Raw genomic sequence first — 17,928 nt, 5'->3', positions numbered from 1 at the left:
AATGCCGTAAAGGACTTCCTTTCGAATAAATCCAAAGTGTAAAAAACAGAAAAGGCCGTGTGTGCTGATGTGCCTATTTGCCATATACGTATATTGACAAAAAGCATTTTGTCTTGTTTCCTTTCTATGGTGTCATCAGGGACTCACTCTGCAGTCCAGCCAGGCTGTGTTAAATGCAAAGAAGATGAATTGGCCACTCTGTGAACTGAGCTCTGGACTGTATGAGACAGAAGCTCCTGGAGGGTACAAGTTCTACTTAGAAGACAAAAAACAACCCAACACAGGTAAACCCAACACAGCCTTGTGGCTATATTCCACACTTACAATGTAGCCTCTGTAAAAGTATATGTACACAGAGCCGTATCCATAAATCCCTTATTCCTTACTAATACACATGTTTCACACTCTTTCTCTATCGTCCTAGTGGATGCTGGGGTTCCTGAAAGGACCATGGGGAATAGCGGCTCCGCAGGAGACAGGGCACAAAAAGTAAAGCTTTAGGATCAGGTGGTGTGCACTGGCTCCTCCCCCTATGACCCTCCTCCAAGCCTCAGTTAGATTTTTGTGCCCGGCCGAGAAGGGTGCAATCTAGGTGGCTCTCCTGAGCTGCTTAGAAAAGTTTAGCTTAGGTTTTTTATTTTACAGTGAGTCCTGCTGGCAACAGGATCACTGCAACGAGGGACTTAGGGGAGAAGAAGTGAACTCACCTGCGTGCAGGATGGATTGGCTTCTTTGGCTACTGGACATTAGCTCCAGAGGGACGATCACAGGTACAGCCTGGATGGTCACCGGAGCCTCGCCGCCGGCCCGCTTGCAGATGCTGAAACGAGAAGAGGTCCAGAATCGGCGGCAGAAGACTCCTCAGTCTTCTTAAGGTAGCGCACAGCACTGCAGCTGTGCGCCATTTTCCTCTCAGCACACTTCACACGGCAGTCACTGAGGGTGCAGGGCGCTGGGAGGGGGGCGCCCTGGGAGGCAAATGAAAACCTTTTTTGGCTAAAAATACCTCACATATAGCCTCCGGGGGCTATATGGAGATATTTAACCCCTGCCAGAATCCGTTAAGAGCGGGAGACGAGGCCGCCGAAAAAGGGGCGGGGCCTATCTCCTCAGCACACAGCGCCATTTTCCCTCACAGAAAGGCTGGAGGGAAGGCTCCCAGGCTCTCCCCTGCACTGCACTACAGAAACAGGGTTAAAACAGAGAGGGGGGGCACTAATTTGGCGTTAGAAATATATAAAAAAGATGCTATAAGGGAAAACACTTATATAAGGTTGTCCCTATATAATTATAGCGTTTTTGGTGTGTGCTGGCAAACTCTCCCTCTGTCTCTCCAAAGGGCTAGTAGGTCCTGTCCTCTATCAGAGCATTCCCTGTGTGTGTGCTGTGTGTCGGTACGTGTGTGTCGACATGTATGAGGACGATGTTGGTGAGGAGGCGGAGCAATTGCCTGTAATGGTGATGTCACTCTCTAGGGAGTCGACACCGGAATGGATGGCTTATTTAGGGAATTACGTGATAATGTCAACACGCGCCAAGGTCGGTTGACGACATGAGACGGCCGACAAACAATTAGTACCGGTCCAGACGTCTCAAAAACACCGTCAGGGGTTTTAAAACGCCCGTTTACTTTAGTCGGTCGACACAGACACAGACAGGGACACTGAATCCAGTGTCGACGGTGAATAAACAAACGTATTCCTTATTAGGGCCACACGTTAAGGGCAATGAAGGAGGTGTTACATATTTCTGATACTACAAGTACCACAAAAGAGGGTATTATGTGGGATGTGAAAAAACTACCGTAGTTTTTCCTGAATCAGATAAATTAAATGAAGTGTGTGATGATGCGTGGGTTCCCCCCGATAGAAAATATGGGCGGTATACCCTTTCCCGCCAGAAGTTAGGGCGCGTTGGGAAACACCCCTTAGGGTGGATAAGGCGCTCACACGCTTATCAGAACAAGTGGCGGTACCGTCTATAGATAGGGCCGTCCTCAAAGAGCCAGCTGACAGGAGGCTGGAAAAATATCATAAAAAGTATATACACACATACTGGTGTTATACTGCGACCAGCGATCGCCTCAGCCTGGATGTGCAGAGCTGGGGTGGCTTGGTCGGATTCCCTGACTAAAAATATTGATACCCTTGACAGGGACAGTATTTTATTGACTATAGAGCATTTAAAGGATGTATTTCTATATATGCGAGATGCACAGAGGGATATTTGCACTCTGGCATCAAGAGTAATAGGCCCTACACACTTGGCGATATTCTGAAAGATATGAACGATCTCGTTCATAAATGAACGAGAACTCGTTCATATCTTTCAGTGTGGAGACTTAAGCGATGAACGATGCGCGTCCCCGCGCTCGTTCATCGCTGGTCTCCCGTCGGCTGTGCATGCAGGCCAATATGGACGATCTCGTCCATATTTGCCTGCACTTCAATGCAGCCGGGTGACGGGGGGAGTGAAGAAACTTCACTCCCCCCGTCACTGCCCCCCCGCCGCCGGGTCGCTCGTCGGCCGTATCGGCCGTCGGGCACCTCGGCGGCACATCGCCAAGTGAGTAGGGCCCATAAGTGCGATGTCCATATCTGCCAGAAGATGTTTATGGACACGACAGTGGTCAGGTGATGCAGATTCCAAACGGCACAAAGGTGTATTGCCGTATAAAGGAAGAGGAGTTATTTGGGGTCGGTCCATCGGACCTGGTGGCCACGGCAACTGCTGGAAAATCCACCGTTTTTACCCTAAGTCACATCTCTGCAGAAAAAGACACCGTCTTTTCAGCTTCAGTCCTTTCGTCCCTATAAGAGTCATATCTGCCCAGGGATAGAGGAAAGGGAAGAAGACTGCAGCAGGCAGCCCATTCCCAGGAACAGAAGCGTTCCACCGCTTCTGACAAGCTCTCAGCATGACGCTGAGACCGTACAGGACCCCTGGATCCTACAAGTAGTATCCCAGGAGTACAGTTTGGAATGTCGAGACGTTTCCCCTGCGCAGGCTCCTGAAGTCTGCTTTACCAAGGTCTCCCTCCGACAAGGAGGCAGTATGGGAAAAAATTCACGAGCTGTATTCCCAGCAGGTGATAATTAAATTACCCCTCCTACAACAAGAAAAGGGGTATTATTCCACACTATATTGTGGTACTGAAGCCAGAAGGCTAGGTGAGACCTATTCTAAATCTAAAAAAATGTGAACACTTACAAAGGTTCAAATCAAGATGGAGTCACTCAGAGCAGTGATAACGAACCGGGAAGAAGGGGACTATCTGGTGTCCCGAGACATCAGGGATGCTTACCTCCATGTCCCAAATTTGCTCTTATCACTAAGGGTACCTCAGGTTCGTGGTACAGAACTGTCACTATCAGTTTCAGACGCTGCCGTTTGGATTGTCTACGGCACCCCGGGTCTTTACCAAGGTAATGGCCGAAATGATGGTTCTTCTTCGAAGAAAAGGCGTCTTAATTATCCCTTACTTGGACGATCTCCTGATAAGGGCAAAGTCCAGGGAACAGTTGGAGGTCGGAGTAGCACTATCTCGGATACTGTTACAACAGCAGGGGTGGATTCTAAATATTCCAAAATCGCAGCTGATCCCGACAACAAGTCTCCTGTGCTTAGGGATGATTCTGGACACAGTCCAGAAAAAGGTGTTTCTCCCGGAAGAGAAAGCCAGGGAGTTATCCGAGCTGGTCAGGAACCTCCTAAAATCAGTGCATCATTGCACAAGGGCCATGGTAAAAAAAATGGTGACTTCCTTCGAAGCAATTCCAGTCGGCAGATTTCATGCAAGAACTTTTCAGTGGGATCTGCTGGACAAATGGTCCGGATCGCATCTTCAGATGCATCAGCGGATAACCCTATATCCAAGGACAAGGGTGTCTCTCCTGTGGTGGTTACAGAGTGCTCATCTTCTAGAGGGCCGCAGATTCGGCATTCAGTTTTGGATGTTGGTGACCACGGAGGCCAGCCCGAGAGGCTGGGGAGCAGTCACACAAGGAAAAAATTTCCAGGGAGTGTGATCAAGTCTGGAGATTTTTCTCCACATAAATATAGCTAAGGGTAAAATTATAATGCTCTAAGCTTAGCAAGACCTCTGCTTCAAGGTCAGCCGGTATTGATCCAGTGGGATAAAACATCACGGCAGTCGCCCACGTAAATAGACAGGGCGGCACAAGAAGCAGGAGGGCAGTGGCAAAAACTGCAAGGACTTTTCGCTGGGCGGAAAATCATGTGATAGCACTGTCAGCAGTGTTTCATTCCGGGAATGGAAACTGGGAAGCAGACTTCCTCAGTAGGCACGACCTCCACCCGGCAGAGTGGGAACTTCATGGGGAAGTTTTCCACATAATTGTAAACCGTTGGGAATTACCAAAGGTGGACATGATGGCGTCCCGTCTGAACAAAAAACGGGACAGGTATTGCGCCAGGTTAAGAGACCCTCAGGCAATAGCTGTGGACGTTCTGGTAACACCGTGGGTGTACCAGTCGGTGTATGTGTTCCATCCTCTGCTTTTCATACCTAAGGTACTGAGAATTATAAGACGTAGAGGAGTAAGAACTATACTCATGGCTCCGGATTGGCCAAGAAGGACTTGGTACCCGGAACTTCAAGAGATGCTCACAGAGGACTTATGGCCTCTGCCGCTAAGAAGGGACTTGTTTCAGCAAGTACCATGTCTGTTCCAAGACTTACCGCAGCTGCGTTTGACGGCATGGCGGTGGAACGCCGGATCCTAAGGGAAAAGGCATTCAGGAAGAGGTCATTCCTACCCTGGTCAAAGCCAGAAAGGAGGTGACCGCACAACATTATCACCACATGTGGCGAAAATATGTTGCGTGGTGTGAGGCCAGGAAGGCCCCACGAAGAAATTTCAACTCGGTCGATTCCTGCATTTCTTGCAAACAGGAGTGTCTATGGGCCTCAAATTGGGGTCCATTAAGGTTCAAATTTCGGCCCTGTCGATTTTTCTTCCAGAAAGAATTGGCTTCAGTTCCTGAAGTCCAGAAGTTTGTCAAGGAAGTATTGCATATACAACCCCCTTTTGTGCCTCCAGTGGCACTGTGGGATCTCAACGTAGTTCTGGGATTCCTCAAAACACATTGGTTTAAAACCAGTCAAATCTGTGGATTTGAAGCATCTCACATGAAAAGTGAACATGCTCTTGGACCTGGCCTGGACCAGGCGAGTGTCAAATTGGTGGTTTTTTTCTCAAAAAAGCCCATATCTGTTTGTCCATTAGGACAGGGCAGAGCTGCGGACTCGTCCCCAGTTCTCTCCCTAAGGTGGTGTCAGTGTTTCACCTGAACCAGCTTATTGGGGTGTCCTGCGCCTACTAGGGACTTGGAGGACTCCAAGTTGCTAGATGTGGTCAGGGCCCTGAAAATATAGGTTCCAGGACGGCTGGAGTCAGGAAAACTGACTTGCTGTTATCCTGTATGCACCCAACAAACTGGGTGCTCTTGCTTTTAAGCAGACTTTTGCTAGTTGGATGTGTAATACAATTCAGCTTGCACATTCTGTGGCAGGCCTGCCACAGCCAAAATATGTAAATGCCCATTCCACAAGGAAGGTGGGCTCATCTTGGGCGGCTGCCCGAGGGGTCTCGGCTTTACAACTTTGCCGAGCGGCTATTTAGTCAGGGGCAAACACGTTTGTAAAATCCTACAAATTTGATACCCTGGCTAAGGAGGACCTGGAGTTCTCTCATTCGGTGCTGCAGAGTCATCCGCACTCTCCCGCCCGTTTGGGAGCTTTGGTATAATCCCCATGGTCCTTTCAGGAACCCCAGCATCCACTAGGACGATAGAGAAAATAAGAATTTACTTACCGATAATTCTATTTCTCGGAGTCCGTAGTGGATGCTGGGCGCCCATCCCAAGTGCGGATTATCTGCATTACTTGTACATAGTTACAAAAATCGGGTTATTATTGTTGTGAGCCATCCTTTCAGAGGCTCCGCTGTTATCATACTGTTAACTGGGTTCAGATCACAGGTTGTACAGTGTGATTGGTGTGGCTGGTATGAGTCTTACCCAGGATTCATAAATCCTTCCTTATTGTGTACGCTCGTCCGGGCACAGTACCTAACTGAGGCTTGGAGGAGGGTCATAGGGGGAGGAGCCAGTGCACACCACCTGATCCTAAAGCTTTTTGTGCCCTGTCTCCTGCGGAGCCGCTATTCCCCATGGTCCTTTCAGGAACCCCAGCATCCACTACGGACTCCGAGAAATAGAATTATCGGTAAGTAAATTCTTATTTTCTCTTCATACATCAATTTGTCTTCCATGCATATATCTTAGCAGTGCACAAATTCCTCATCTACAATGTCATACAGAAAAGACTGCAGCTAGTAGTCTGATACTTAATTTAGTATGTACATATAATATATTTTCAGATCCAGTCCAAAAGGTGACTCTAGCTGTGTCCAATCTACAAAAATCTATTGCGTACTGGTGTGACCTGCTGGGGATGAAAATCTATCATAAGGATGAGAGTAAAAAGAGTGTTGTGTTGGGTTATGCAGATAACCAGGTGATGTTTGCTTCCGTATTCTATTTCATGGCTTTAGTTTTTTTAACGCACATCACAGGCCACTTTCCCTGACTGTGTTAAAAAGGACTGGACAGCTTTTTTTAATTTTTTTATTTAGTGCAAGTTGGAGCTGAAGGATATAGGCGGACCAGTGGACCATGCAACAGCGTTTGGCCGGATTGCATTTGCTTGTCCAAAAGATGAGGTTGGAATTTGTTATTTAAATTTATGGTTTCTGTGTGCTTTGTGACTCATTTTAAATAAAATTAATTCTGTTCAGTCTAATTTTTGAGCAAAAATGTAATACAGTTCTCATAAATGTACAAATAAAATCTTTCCTGCCTATGAATATAGTGTTTTAGGACAGCACAGTACCACTACTCTTTAGACTTTATTATTATACATTTATATTTATTTTCTCTTACGTCCTAGAGGATACTGGGGTCCATTTAGTACCATGGGTTATAGATGGGTCCACTGGGAGCCATGGGCACTTTAAGAATTTGATAGTGTTGGCTGGCTCCTCCCTCTATGATCCTCCTACCAGACTCAGTTTAGAAAATGTGCCCGGAGGAGCCGGTCACGCTGAAGGAAGCTCCTGAAGAGTTTTCGGCATTTATTTGATCTGTTTGTTATTTTCTGGCAGGGCTGGACGGCACCGGCCTGCCTGCTTCGTGGGACTTAGAGGGGGGGGAGGCCCAACCTCTTGAAGGGTTAATGGTCCCGTTCTCTGCTGACAGGACACTGAGCTCCTGAGGGAGCTATTCACGAGCCCCACCACGGCGAGCGTACATTCCCGCAGCACGCCGCCACCCCTAACAGAGCCAGAAGAATGAACAGTGGTGAGTACTGAGCCGGAGTCCCGGTTAGCGGGGCGCCGACCATTATGGCGGCACAAGGGTACGGAGACGCACGGCTTCTAAATGGGGCGGAATGCGTCTCCAGACACAGTACACAACTGCGTCCCGGTACACTGCACACAGTACCCAGGGCTACAGACTGGAGTTCCAAGAGCTCCCACCTCACAGATTCTTCAGATCAGGCTTGTCAGTTTCACAAGAGGCAAGTATGACTTTACAGCATGCCATCCAAAAACTGGTACAGACTCCGGTCATTGTTCCAGTTCCACCTCATCTGCTAAACAAGGGGTACTATTCCAACTTATTTGTAGTACTGAAACCGGACGGTTCGGTAAGACCAATTTTGATCCTCAAGTCGTTGAACCTGTACTTACGAGTGTTCAAATTCAAGATGGAGTCTCTGAGATCAGTGATCTCAGGCCTAGAGGAAAGGGAGTTCCTAGTGTCTCTGGATATCAAGGAGGCATATCTTCACATTCTGATCTGGACGCCTCATCAGGCTTCTCTACGGTTTGCACTGCAGGACTGTCACTACCAGTTGCAGGCCCTGCCATTTGGTCTCTCCACGGCACCGAGGGTGTTCAACAAGGTGATGGCAGAGATTATGTTTCTACTCCGCAAACAGGGAGTGAACATAATTCCGTACCTGGACGTTCTCCTGATAAAAGGCACCGTCCAGAGAGAGGTTGTTGGTAAGCATTGGTCTCTCAAACAAACTTCACCAGGATCATGGGTGGATTCTGAACCTTCCGATCTCTCACCTAGAGCCAACACGGAGGCTCCCATTCCTAGGAATAATACTGGACACGGAGTCACAAAAAGGCGGAAGGTTTCACGCAAGACCCTTTCAGCTCGATCAGTTGGACACATGGTCCGGATCGCATCTTCACATGCACCAGAGGATCCGTCTGTCGCCAAAAGCCAGGATCTCCCTTCTGTGGTGGCTACAGACTTCTCACCTCATCAAAGTTCGGAGGTTTGGAATTCAAAACGATTCTGTTAACCACAGACGCAAGCCTCAGAGGTTGGGGAGCAGTTTCAAGGAAAATGGTCAAGTCAGGAAGTCATGCTTCCAATCACCATTCTGTAACGGCAGTAATGTACATAAACCAACAGGGCGGAACGGAAAGCAGAGCAGCAATGTCAGAGGTGTCAAGAAATCTCCTTTGGGCAGAAAGAAACGTTGTGGCGTTGTCAGTGGTCTTCATTCCGGGAGTAGACAAGTCGATGGGGATATCCACAGATTGACATGATGGCCTCTCGTCTCGACAAGAAGCTCAGGCGGTATTGTTCCAGGTCGAGGGACCCACAGGCGGTGGCGGTAGACGCCCTGATGACTCCATGGGTCTGTCAGCTGGTGTATGTGTTTCCTCCACTTCCTTTGCTCCCAAAAATTCTAAAGAGAATAAAAAGGGAAAAGGTTAAAGCAATACTCATTGCTCTTGACTGGCCAAGAAGGGCCTGGTACGGGGACCTTCTGGAGATGTTCCTCGAAGATCCGTGGCATCTACCTCTTCGCGAGGATCTTCTACAAAATGGCCCGTTCGTCTGTCAAGACTTACCGCGGCTACGTTTGACTGCATAGAAGTTGAATCGGCTGATTCTAGCCAGGAGACGGATCCCTAACAAGGTTGGACTATGATCCAAGCCAGGAAGGGGGTAACATCTAAGCATTACCATTGAATTTGGAAGAAATACGTCTCTTGGTGTGAGAGCAGAGATTATTCTGCGGTGAAATTCCACCTGGGTCGTTCCTGTTTTTTCTGCAGGCAGGTGTGGATGTGGGCCTACATCTGGGCTCCATAAAGGTCCAGATTTCGGCCTTGTCCATTTTCTTTCAGAAACAATTGGCTTCCCTCCCTGAGGTCCAGACGTTCTTGAAAGGTGTTCTGCACATCTAACCTCCCTTTGTACCTCCCACGGCACCTTGGGATCTCAATGTGGTGCTGAAAGTCTTTGGATGTTGTGAGGGCTTTGAAGGTGTATGTATAGCGAACAGCTCGTCACATAAAATCAGACTTGCTGTTTGTTCCTTATGATCCCAATAAAATTGGGTGTTCTGCTTTAAAGCAGTCCTTTGCACAGTGGATCAGGCTTACTATCCAGCGTGCTTACTCCACGGCGGGTTTGCCGTGTCCAAAAGCTGTACAGGCCCACTCTACTAGGTCGGTGGGTTCTTCCTGGGCGGCTGCCCGGGGTGTCTCGGCTTTACAGCTCTGCCATGCAGCTACTTGGTAAGGTTTGAACGTGTTGCTAAGTTCTACAAGTTAGATACCTTGGCCTCTGAGGACCTTCAATTTGGTCATTCAGTTCTGCAGGAACCTCAGCACTCTCCCACCCGGTTTGGGTGCTTTGGTACATCCCCATGGTACTAAATGGACCCCAGTATCTTCTAGGATGTAAGAGAAAATAGGATTTTAATTACCTACCGGTAAATCCTTTTCTCGTAGTCCGTAGAGGATATTGGGTGCCCGCCCGGTGCTTCGTTCTTCCTGCACTGTTACTTGGTTAAGTAATGTTGTTTCAGCCATTGCTGTTCCTGTTTCAAGTTTGGTTAGCTTGGCTTTCCTCTTGTTGTGTGTGCTGGTTCGGAATCTCACCACTATCCTTATCTATCTTTCTCTCAAAGTATGTCCGTCTTCTCGGGCACAGTTTCCCAGACTGAGTCTGGTAGGAGGGGCATAGAGGGAGGAGCCAGCCCACACTATCATATACTTAAAGTGCCCATGGCTCCTAGTGGACCCATCTATACCCCATGGTACTAAATGAACCCCAGTATCCTCTACGGACTACGAGAAAAGGATTTACTGGTTGGTAATTAAAATCCTATTTAATATATATATATATATATATATATATATATATATATATATATAATATGGGGTTAAGACCCAGTTAACGCGCTATAAGGATAAGCTACGACTTCGGGATTACCCCCTGTTAGGTGGGGTACAATACAGAGATAAAAAGAAGACGGTTTCCCAAAGGAGCTTGTACTAGTGCTCTGGTATATAGCAGTGTAAATAGTATCCTTAATTGTAGTTTTAAAAAAGGATTTTATTTCCTTTTAAAGATACAATACATAAAATTATTCAATAACATTCAATGACATTTTATACACGAGATGATTAAAAGCAATGTTCCATTCCTAGTCATATAGCGGTGACTCTTGAAGAACGCAATAGTTGTCTCAAAAACCCTGCGAAACCGTCTTCTTATATATATATATATATATATATATATATATATATATATATATATATATATATATATATATATATATATATATATATATAATATAATATAATATAATATAATATAATATAATATAATTTTATTATATTATTTTTAAATCAAGCCATGTGGAAGCATAGACATTAAAACTTCTGAAGATACCCATTTTTACTTCAATAAAGAGGAGTATCTTCTAACAGTGATGATAACACTGTTATTTGGAAATTTTGTTTTTACTTTCCTGCTGGCTTCTGACCGGGAACTAAGCATGTATTGCAGTTGTTTCTAACCCATATAATTGTGAGCTGGAAGTTTCTTATAATAACAATGAAAATGTTTACGGTTTTGGAGATTAACTGGTACAGATTCTATTAGAATTTGCAACAGTATCATTACCTTCAAACTGGACAAGGCAAAGGGCAGAAGTTTGGTTACAGATGGCTTCCGTGGGGTACATTTACTAAGATGGGAGTTCTATTTAAGATGAGATGTTGCTCATAGCAACCAATCAGATTCCAGGTATTATCTTCTAGATGGTGCTAGATAAATAAGACATAGAATCTGACTGGTTGCAATGGGCAACATCCCATCTTAAATAGAACTCCCATCTTAGTAAATTTACCCCAGTGTTTCTTGTTACAAAACCTTGAGAGTACACTTAAGCCTGCTGTTACTCCAAACTTTCAACAAGGTTTCAGACACTGAATCCGTTCTTCTCCAGGCCTTTGAGGCACATATCACAGTCATCCTGAAAGTGAGGAAAGGACCCTACTAAGTGATACATTTATAAAGCAATTTTGCTCTTGAATATAAATGTTAAAATGGTTTGGAAGTAATCTTATCGTTATTTTGCCTGATATTGTTCATTCTGATAAGGTGGTATTTGTCCTGACAGAGAAGATAAAGACAATCCCACCAAGATAATTGACTTGATACATCATGTTTCGCCAACCACATCCAGTGCTCACCTGCTCTCTACTGACGCTGAAAAGGCTGGCTGTAATGTCTAAAGTACTATAGGATTTCGGTCTGGGTTTTGCTTGTCACTTTCATATTCTATCCCTGTACAGCCTTCCCTTGGCTAAAATTAAAATCATTATGGGGTATATTCAGTGGCGGATCTAGACTTAACTTTTAGGGGGCGGCGGTTTAAGAATTATGACTCCTCCCCCCTAATCATAGCCCCTCCCACTTAGTAATGCCCTTCCCGTTCGCTTCTAAATTTCCTATTGTTGCCATTACTAATAAAATGTTGCCAGTTAGTGGAGAGAACCCTGCGCACTGGTGATACAGACTGGCGAATCGCCATTCCTTCCATCAGGGGTGGTAGAGGCTAAGACAGTAGGGCAATTTAAACATGCATGGGATAGACATAAGGATATTCTTACAAAGAAATAAGGATCAGATAAGGTTAGAGATAAAAACTAATGTAAAAAAAAAAAAAAGGGGGCAGACTAGATGGGCCAAGTGGTTCTTATCTGCCGACAAATTCTGTTTCTACAGCACACAGAATGAGCCAAAATTCACATTATAGCACACTGAATGTGCCGAAATTCACATTATAGCACACTGAATGAGCCGAAATTCACATTATAGCACACTGTATGAGCCGAAATTCACATTATAGCACGCAGAATGAGCCAAAATTCACGTTATAGCACGCAGAATGAGCCGAAATTCACATCATAGCACACTGAATGAGCCGAAATGCACATCATAGCACACTGAATGAGCCGAAATGCACATCATAGCACGCAGAGTGAGCCGAAATGCACATCATAGCACGCAGAATGATCCGAAATTCACATCATAGCACACTGAATGATCCGAAATGCACATCATAGCACACTGAATGAGCCGAAATGCACATCATAGCACGCAGAGTGAGCCGAAATGCACATCATAGCACGCAGAATGAGCCGAAATGCACATCATAGCACGCAGAATGAGCCGAAATGCACATCCTAGCACGCAGAATGAGCCGAAATGCACATCATAGCACTCAGAATGAGCCGAAATGCACATCAAAGCACGCAGAATGAGCCGAAATGCACATCATAGCACGCAGAATGAGCCGAAATGCACATCATAGCACGCAGAATGAGCCGAAATGCACATCATAGCACGCAGAATGAGCCGAAATGCACATCATAGCACGCAGAATGAGCCGAAATGCACATCATAGCACGCAGAATGAGCCGAAATGCATATCATAGCACGCAGAATGAGCCGAAATGCACATCATAGCACGCAGAATGAGCCGAAATTCACGTTATAGCACACAGAATGAGCCGAAATTCACGTTATAGCACGCAGAATGAGCCAAAATTCACGTTATAGCACGCTGACTGAGCCGAAATTCACATTATAGCACACTGACTGAGCCAAAATTCACATTATAGCATGCAGAATGAGCCAAAATTCACATTAAAGCACAATGTATAAGCCGAAATTCACATTATTTACTGCATGTAGAATGAGCCAAAATTCACATTACAGTACACTGAATGAGCCAAAATAATGCAGGGACACATACACTTTAGTTAGGAGAAGAGGGGGAAGACATGGAACACAGGCACTTTAGCTAGGAGCGGAGGGGGGAGACATGGAACACAGAGGGGGCACACACACACACTTACTTAAAGTTTGGAGGGTAGGAGACATGGCTGGCAGACAGTGACACCTGCTGCAGCCAGCAGCATGAGGAGTCGGATGGAGGCCGGGTGCCGCCGCGGCATTGGGAACGAGGTGGAGAGCGGGCAGCGCGGCGGGGGACGGGGGGAGAGAGAGAGAGAGAGCGTCCTGGCGCGCGTACAGGAAGGAGGGGGCGTGGTCAGAACAGAGGCCGCTCAGCCGCTGTATGCGCGTGAGGACGCTCTCTCTCTCTCTCTCTCCCTTCCCCCGCCGCGCTGCACCGCTCACCACCTCGTTCCCAACACCGCGGCGGGACCCGGCCTCCATCCCGGTGCCGGTATGTGTAGGGGGGGCGTTCGCCCTAATCGCCCCCCCCCCCCGCTAAATCCACCACTGGGTATATTCAATTGAAGTCGAAAACTGCCGTCTATCGAAAAGACGGCAGTTTTTGACTTTTTAAGGTTGAATCCTGATTCGACCTATTCAATATATCCCTACATTTTTCGACAAGTCGATGAATTTGACTTGTCGAAAAGCACGCGGGCCGGCGGAATAGCTGCCGATCCACGTGCTTGTGTCGAAAACGGCGGTTTAGGCCTCCTTTTCGAGCATCTCAGTCCGACATCAAAAAAATGTCGGACTGAGATGCGGACCCAGAGGAGGAGAGAGGGGGGGGGGGGGGGCGCAGGGAGACGGGGGGACAGCCGGCGGGCATACAGGGAGATCAGCGCTACAGTAGCACTGCAGCTGGATGTCACTCAGTCGCCCGACCTCATGGCAGCTTCCACCCGGCTCCAGCACGCTGCTGGAGCCGGGTGGAAGCTGCTGTGAGATCGGGCGGCTGAGTGACATCCTGCTGCAGCGGTACTGTAGTGCTGATCTCCCTGTATGCCCACCGGCTGTTTCCCCGCGGATCGCCCCCCTTCTCCTCCTCTGCGTCCCATCTCAATTAGACTTGAAAAAGTCGAATTAAGATGAAATTGAATAGGGGTTGTCGGATCCATTCCGACAAATACATGTCAGAATGGATCCGACTTTAATTGGATATACCCGTATGTCTGCTGCATTTCTCATACCCATTTTCACCAGACAAGACTGTCCTTTGTCATCATTGACATTTATCTTATACATGAAGGCCCTAGCCAGATTCTTTAGGACGAAACCTAATATCCTGGGAATTAGAGGTCTGGTTCAGTGATGGATGCAGTTTGTACAGCAGCTGCATCTTTGTCAATCAGGCTGTGGCTTAGGACATTGTGTGCGAGGACGCAGGACCTGTTCGGGTTTACGTACATCTCTGAATCAGGCCCAAGGTTAGGAGCATATATTGACTCTGCAGAGCATATATTGACTTTGTTACCAGGCGCTCTTATCTCTAAAGCTGGCCACACACCAGCAAATTACTGTTCCGCCCATTCTCCCTGCTAACTAGTTGGCTGGCTGGAACAATAACTGGCTGTCATGTGGGAGCAAACTATAATGGTTTGTTTGTCCCCAATCGGCAAAAAAAAATCTGTTCCAACAAGTTGGTATACTCAGACCTGCTCTTATCAACTAGTTGGAATGAAAATCGTTCTAGTGACCGATGACATGATTACATGGTCTGCCTACCTGTGCATGTAAAATAAAAATATACGTTTTTTTGTAAAAATAACAGCATGTGGAGTCCTCCTTCTCAAGTTTTACCTAGTCCTGGTACTTACAACCCAGGGCTGTTTACCCCAAAATCACGGTGAAAACTAGGCTTTGCCAGCATAGCCTGGTGGACTTATAAAGGGGGTGTCTCGAATAAGTTGGCCCCAGGACTGGTTTTCCCAAGGGAGTTGGCTCTTCTCCCTCTTAATTTGATTTTTTTTCTGTTTTAACCTGCAGAAGTAGGCATACCATATATGTCTAAGTGTGTGACATCACAAAATTAGTCCGCTTCCTGAATACTGCTGTGAAACCCAAAATATTTGGTGCCACCTTTACACCTCTCAATCAGTCAAATCAACTTAAAAAATATAGTGTGGTTTTATTTTACATTCAGGACTGTGTACATTTTCTTCTCTTTTGTTCTTCATATGTGTGTAAATAGCAAGTAATTAAAAACAAAGAAAAACTTGTGTGATAATTACTTATAAAACACACAAATGGAGATGAATAGATTAAATATTGAATTCTTAATGATTTCCATCTCCAGTAGAGCTTATCAGACAGCCTATAAAAATGTTTCCATATTTGTTCCAAGAGGAAAAATCATACCGCATAGGAGAGTCTTAGTTTCTGCTTCGGGGTACACTGGGCTCCACAAGGAATAACATCGGGGTGTAGAGTAGGATCTTGATCCGAGGCACCAACAGGCTCAAAGCTTTAGACTGTTCCCAAGATGCACAGCGCCGCCTCCTCTATAACCCCGCCTCCATGCCAGTGAGCTCAGTTTGTAGTTGGTGCCTGCAGTAGCAGGTCACTTAACGGGGCTGCTTCATGCAGCCTATTCTTAGCTTAAACTTTAAAGGCAGAAGAGGACTGTACCAGGGCTGCAGCAGGCTGTGTCTGATTGACGTCCCTGCTGCAGCTCCATAACCCCCAGCGGCGCTGTATACTCCCACGCCGCGGTTGCCGGGTCACTACAGTGGATGCGCCGGCTTCTTCCTCTGTCCTCACGTGAGTCACACACATGCCGCCGTCTCCCGGATCGCGGGGCCGCTGACAAGGGGGAGGTAAGGGGCTTCTGTGCCGCACTTTGCACCGCAGTGGGGATGCCAGCAGGGGGAGCAGGCCGGACCTGAGGCCCCTCCCCCCAGCCCCAGGGTGCCATTTCTACAATGTTCCCGCCCTGGAGCTGCATATCTCTCCCTCACTCCTGACCAGCGGCCATCATAGATTGAGCTGAGCTGTTTCTAGGACTGCTGGGGCAAATCCTCCTCTGTGGAACCGCCTAATCGCCAGCGCTGTGCTTCCTACAGGACACTTGAGTATTCTACCTGTCACTGCGACTGTGTTAGTTAAGAAAGAGTGCATACTGTCAGGGTTGTGTGGTACAAACACCCTGTGATATACATCCAGTGTTTACTGTGTTTGTTATATCTATTGTTATCACATATAGCCATACTGAGTATTTCTTTGTATTGCTAGTCCAGTGCAGTTTATGGTACATAATTTCTGCATGGTACGTTTGTGACTATATGTGTACATGTAGCTGCTGTGTGGTTGCCTTATTGCAGGGTATTTCACTCAGCGTGCTGTTCCTATATTACTATACCTGTGGGGGCCAAGTGTTTCAGGTTTTCTCTGATAATATAGGTTTGTTTCACAAGATATGCTACCGGAGTATTTTTTACTTGTGAATTATAGTCACCATATGTTCTATTCCTATTGAACCCTCGCCAGCTTCGGCTGTTTCTCTGAGAGTTCTCACTAGGTATAGTGCTGCTACGAAATAATAAATATCTTTTTGTACCTGGTTGCCCATTACTGTGCGCAATGTTATGTCTGCTACACGTGGCAATGACGTTGGGGCCTCTCCCACACTGCGTGGTAGTGAGGCCACTGACGGCATGGAGGATAAGTTAGCAGCTGAGAGTTCAGGTTCAGGGGCTTCCTTGCCTCCCAGTGGGTCGGTAGCACTCGGGGCAACACAAGATCCACCTTGGGCTACATTTTCCACATTGTTAAATACGCTTGTAACTAAATTGACGCCCCCTGTGGGACCACCTGTGCCGCTATCACAGATTATGGTCCCCGCTGTGAACCCGCCATGGGCGGATCAGCTTTCCACTCAGTTACAGCATTTGAACCAATCCATGTCCAAATCTAAGGGTCACTCTCGCCCGCATAAGACTAAGTCGTCTTCTAAAAGGGCCATTACCTCCTCCCAATCCGCGGCCTTAACTGACACGTCCTCCTCCGAGGACGTTGCTTATACTGATCCCACGGATACTGACGCTGACGTTTCAGATGGGGAGGGGAAATCGTCCGTGGATGTCTCGGATTTGATTGAGGCGATACGGCTCATTCTTCAGGTGGCTGATGATTCTGAGCCTGAAACTGTCTCCAAGAAACCTGATAGGTTTAAGCGTAAGAAAGTGGTTAAGCAGGTTCTACCCTACTCTAAACATCTGATTGACATACGTCAGGAATCCTGGAAAAATCCGGGGACAAAGTTTACACCGAATAAGAGACTGTTGGCTCGCTATCCTCTCTCTGCGGAGGTGTGTAAAAATTGGGAAACCCCTCCGCCTGTAGATTCTCATGTGGCGCGTATGGTTGTTTCCTCTGCCCTGCCAGTAACTACCGTCACCTCTCTGAAGGAACCGACTGATCGTCGGGTGGAGGGCTGTTTAAAACCCTGTCTGGGGCTGTTCAAAGGCCAACTATTGCAGCGACTTGGACTGCTGAAGCTGTTGAGACGTGGGCTCAGGAACTCGAGGCAGAACCGCCTTCTGATGTTTCTGAGCATGCTCGACAATGTCTCTCGTATATTGCCACAGCTTCTCTGTACCTTAAGGAGGAGGCCTCCGATGCCGGGGTGCTCACGGCCAAAGCTGCTACTGCGTCCGTTTTGGCCAGACGTATCCTTTGGTTGAGATCCTGGTCGGTGGATTTGAATTCCAGAAAAACCCTGGAGGCACTTCTTTTCAAGGGAGACATTCTCTTTGGAGAAGACCTCAATAAGAT

General features: G+C 47.0%; 1 protein-coding gene across 1 annotated transcript in view; it reads left to right on the top strand.

Moving 5' to 3' along the window:
- The window catches only part of GLOD4 (glyoxalase domain containing 4), a 68,515-nt gene that overhangs the window by 35,521 nt on the left and 15,066 nt on the right, over positions 1-17,928 (top strand). Inside the window, exons 4-6 of the mRNA XM_063953770.1 lie at positions 140-284; positions 6,405-6,541; positions 6,660-6,746. Of these exons, the coding sequence (XP_063809840.1) occupies positions 140-284; positions 6,405-6,541; positions 6,660-6,746 (369 nt within the window). The remainder of the gene's footprint in view (positions 1-139; positions 285-6,404; positions 6,542-6,659; positions 6,747-17,928) is intronic.

Source organism: Pseudophryne corroboree, chromosome 2, assembly GCF_028390025.1.
Source record: "Pseudophryne corroboree isolate aPseCor3 chromosome 2, aPseCor3.hap2, whole genome shotgun sequence".
Taxonomy (NCBI): domain Eukaryota; kingdom Metazoa; phylum Chordata; class Amphibia; order Anura; family Myobatrachidae; genus Pseudophryne; species Pseudophryne corroboree.
Note: the sequence above shows the minus strand (reverse complement) of the source record. Positions and strands in the feature narration are given on the sequence as shown.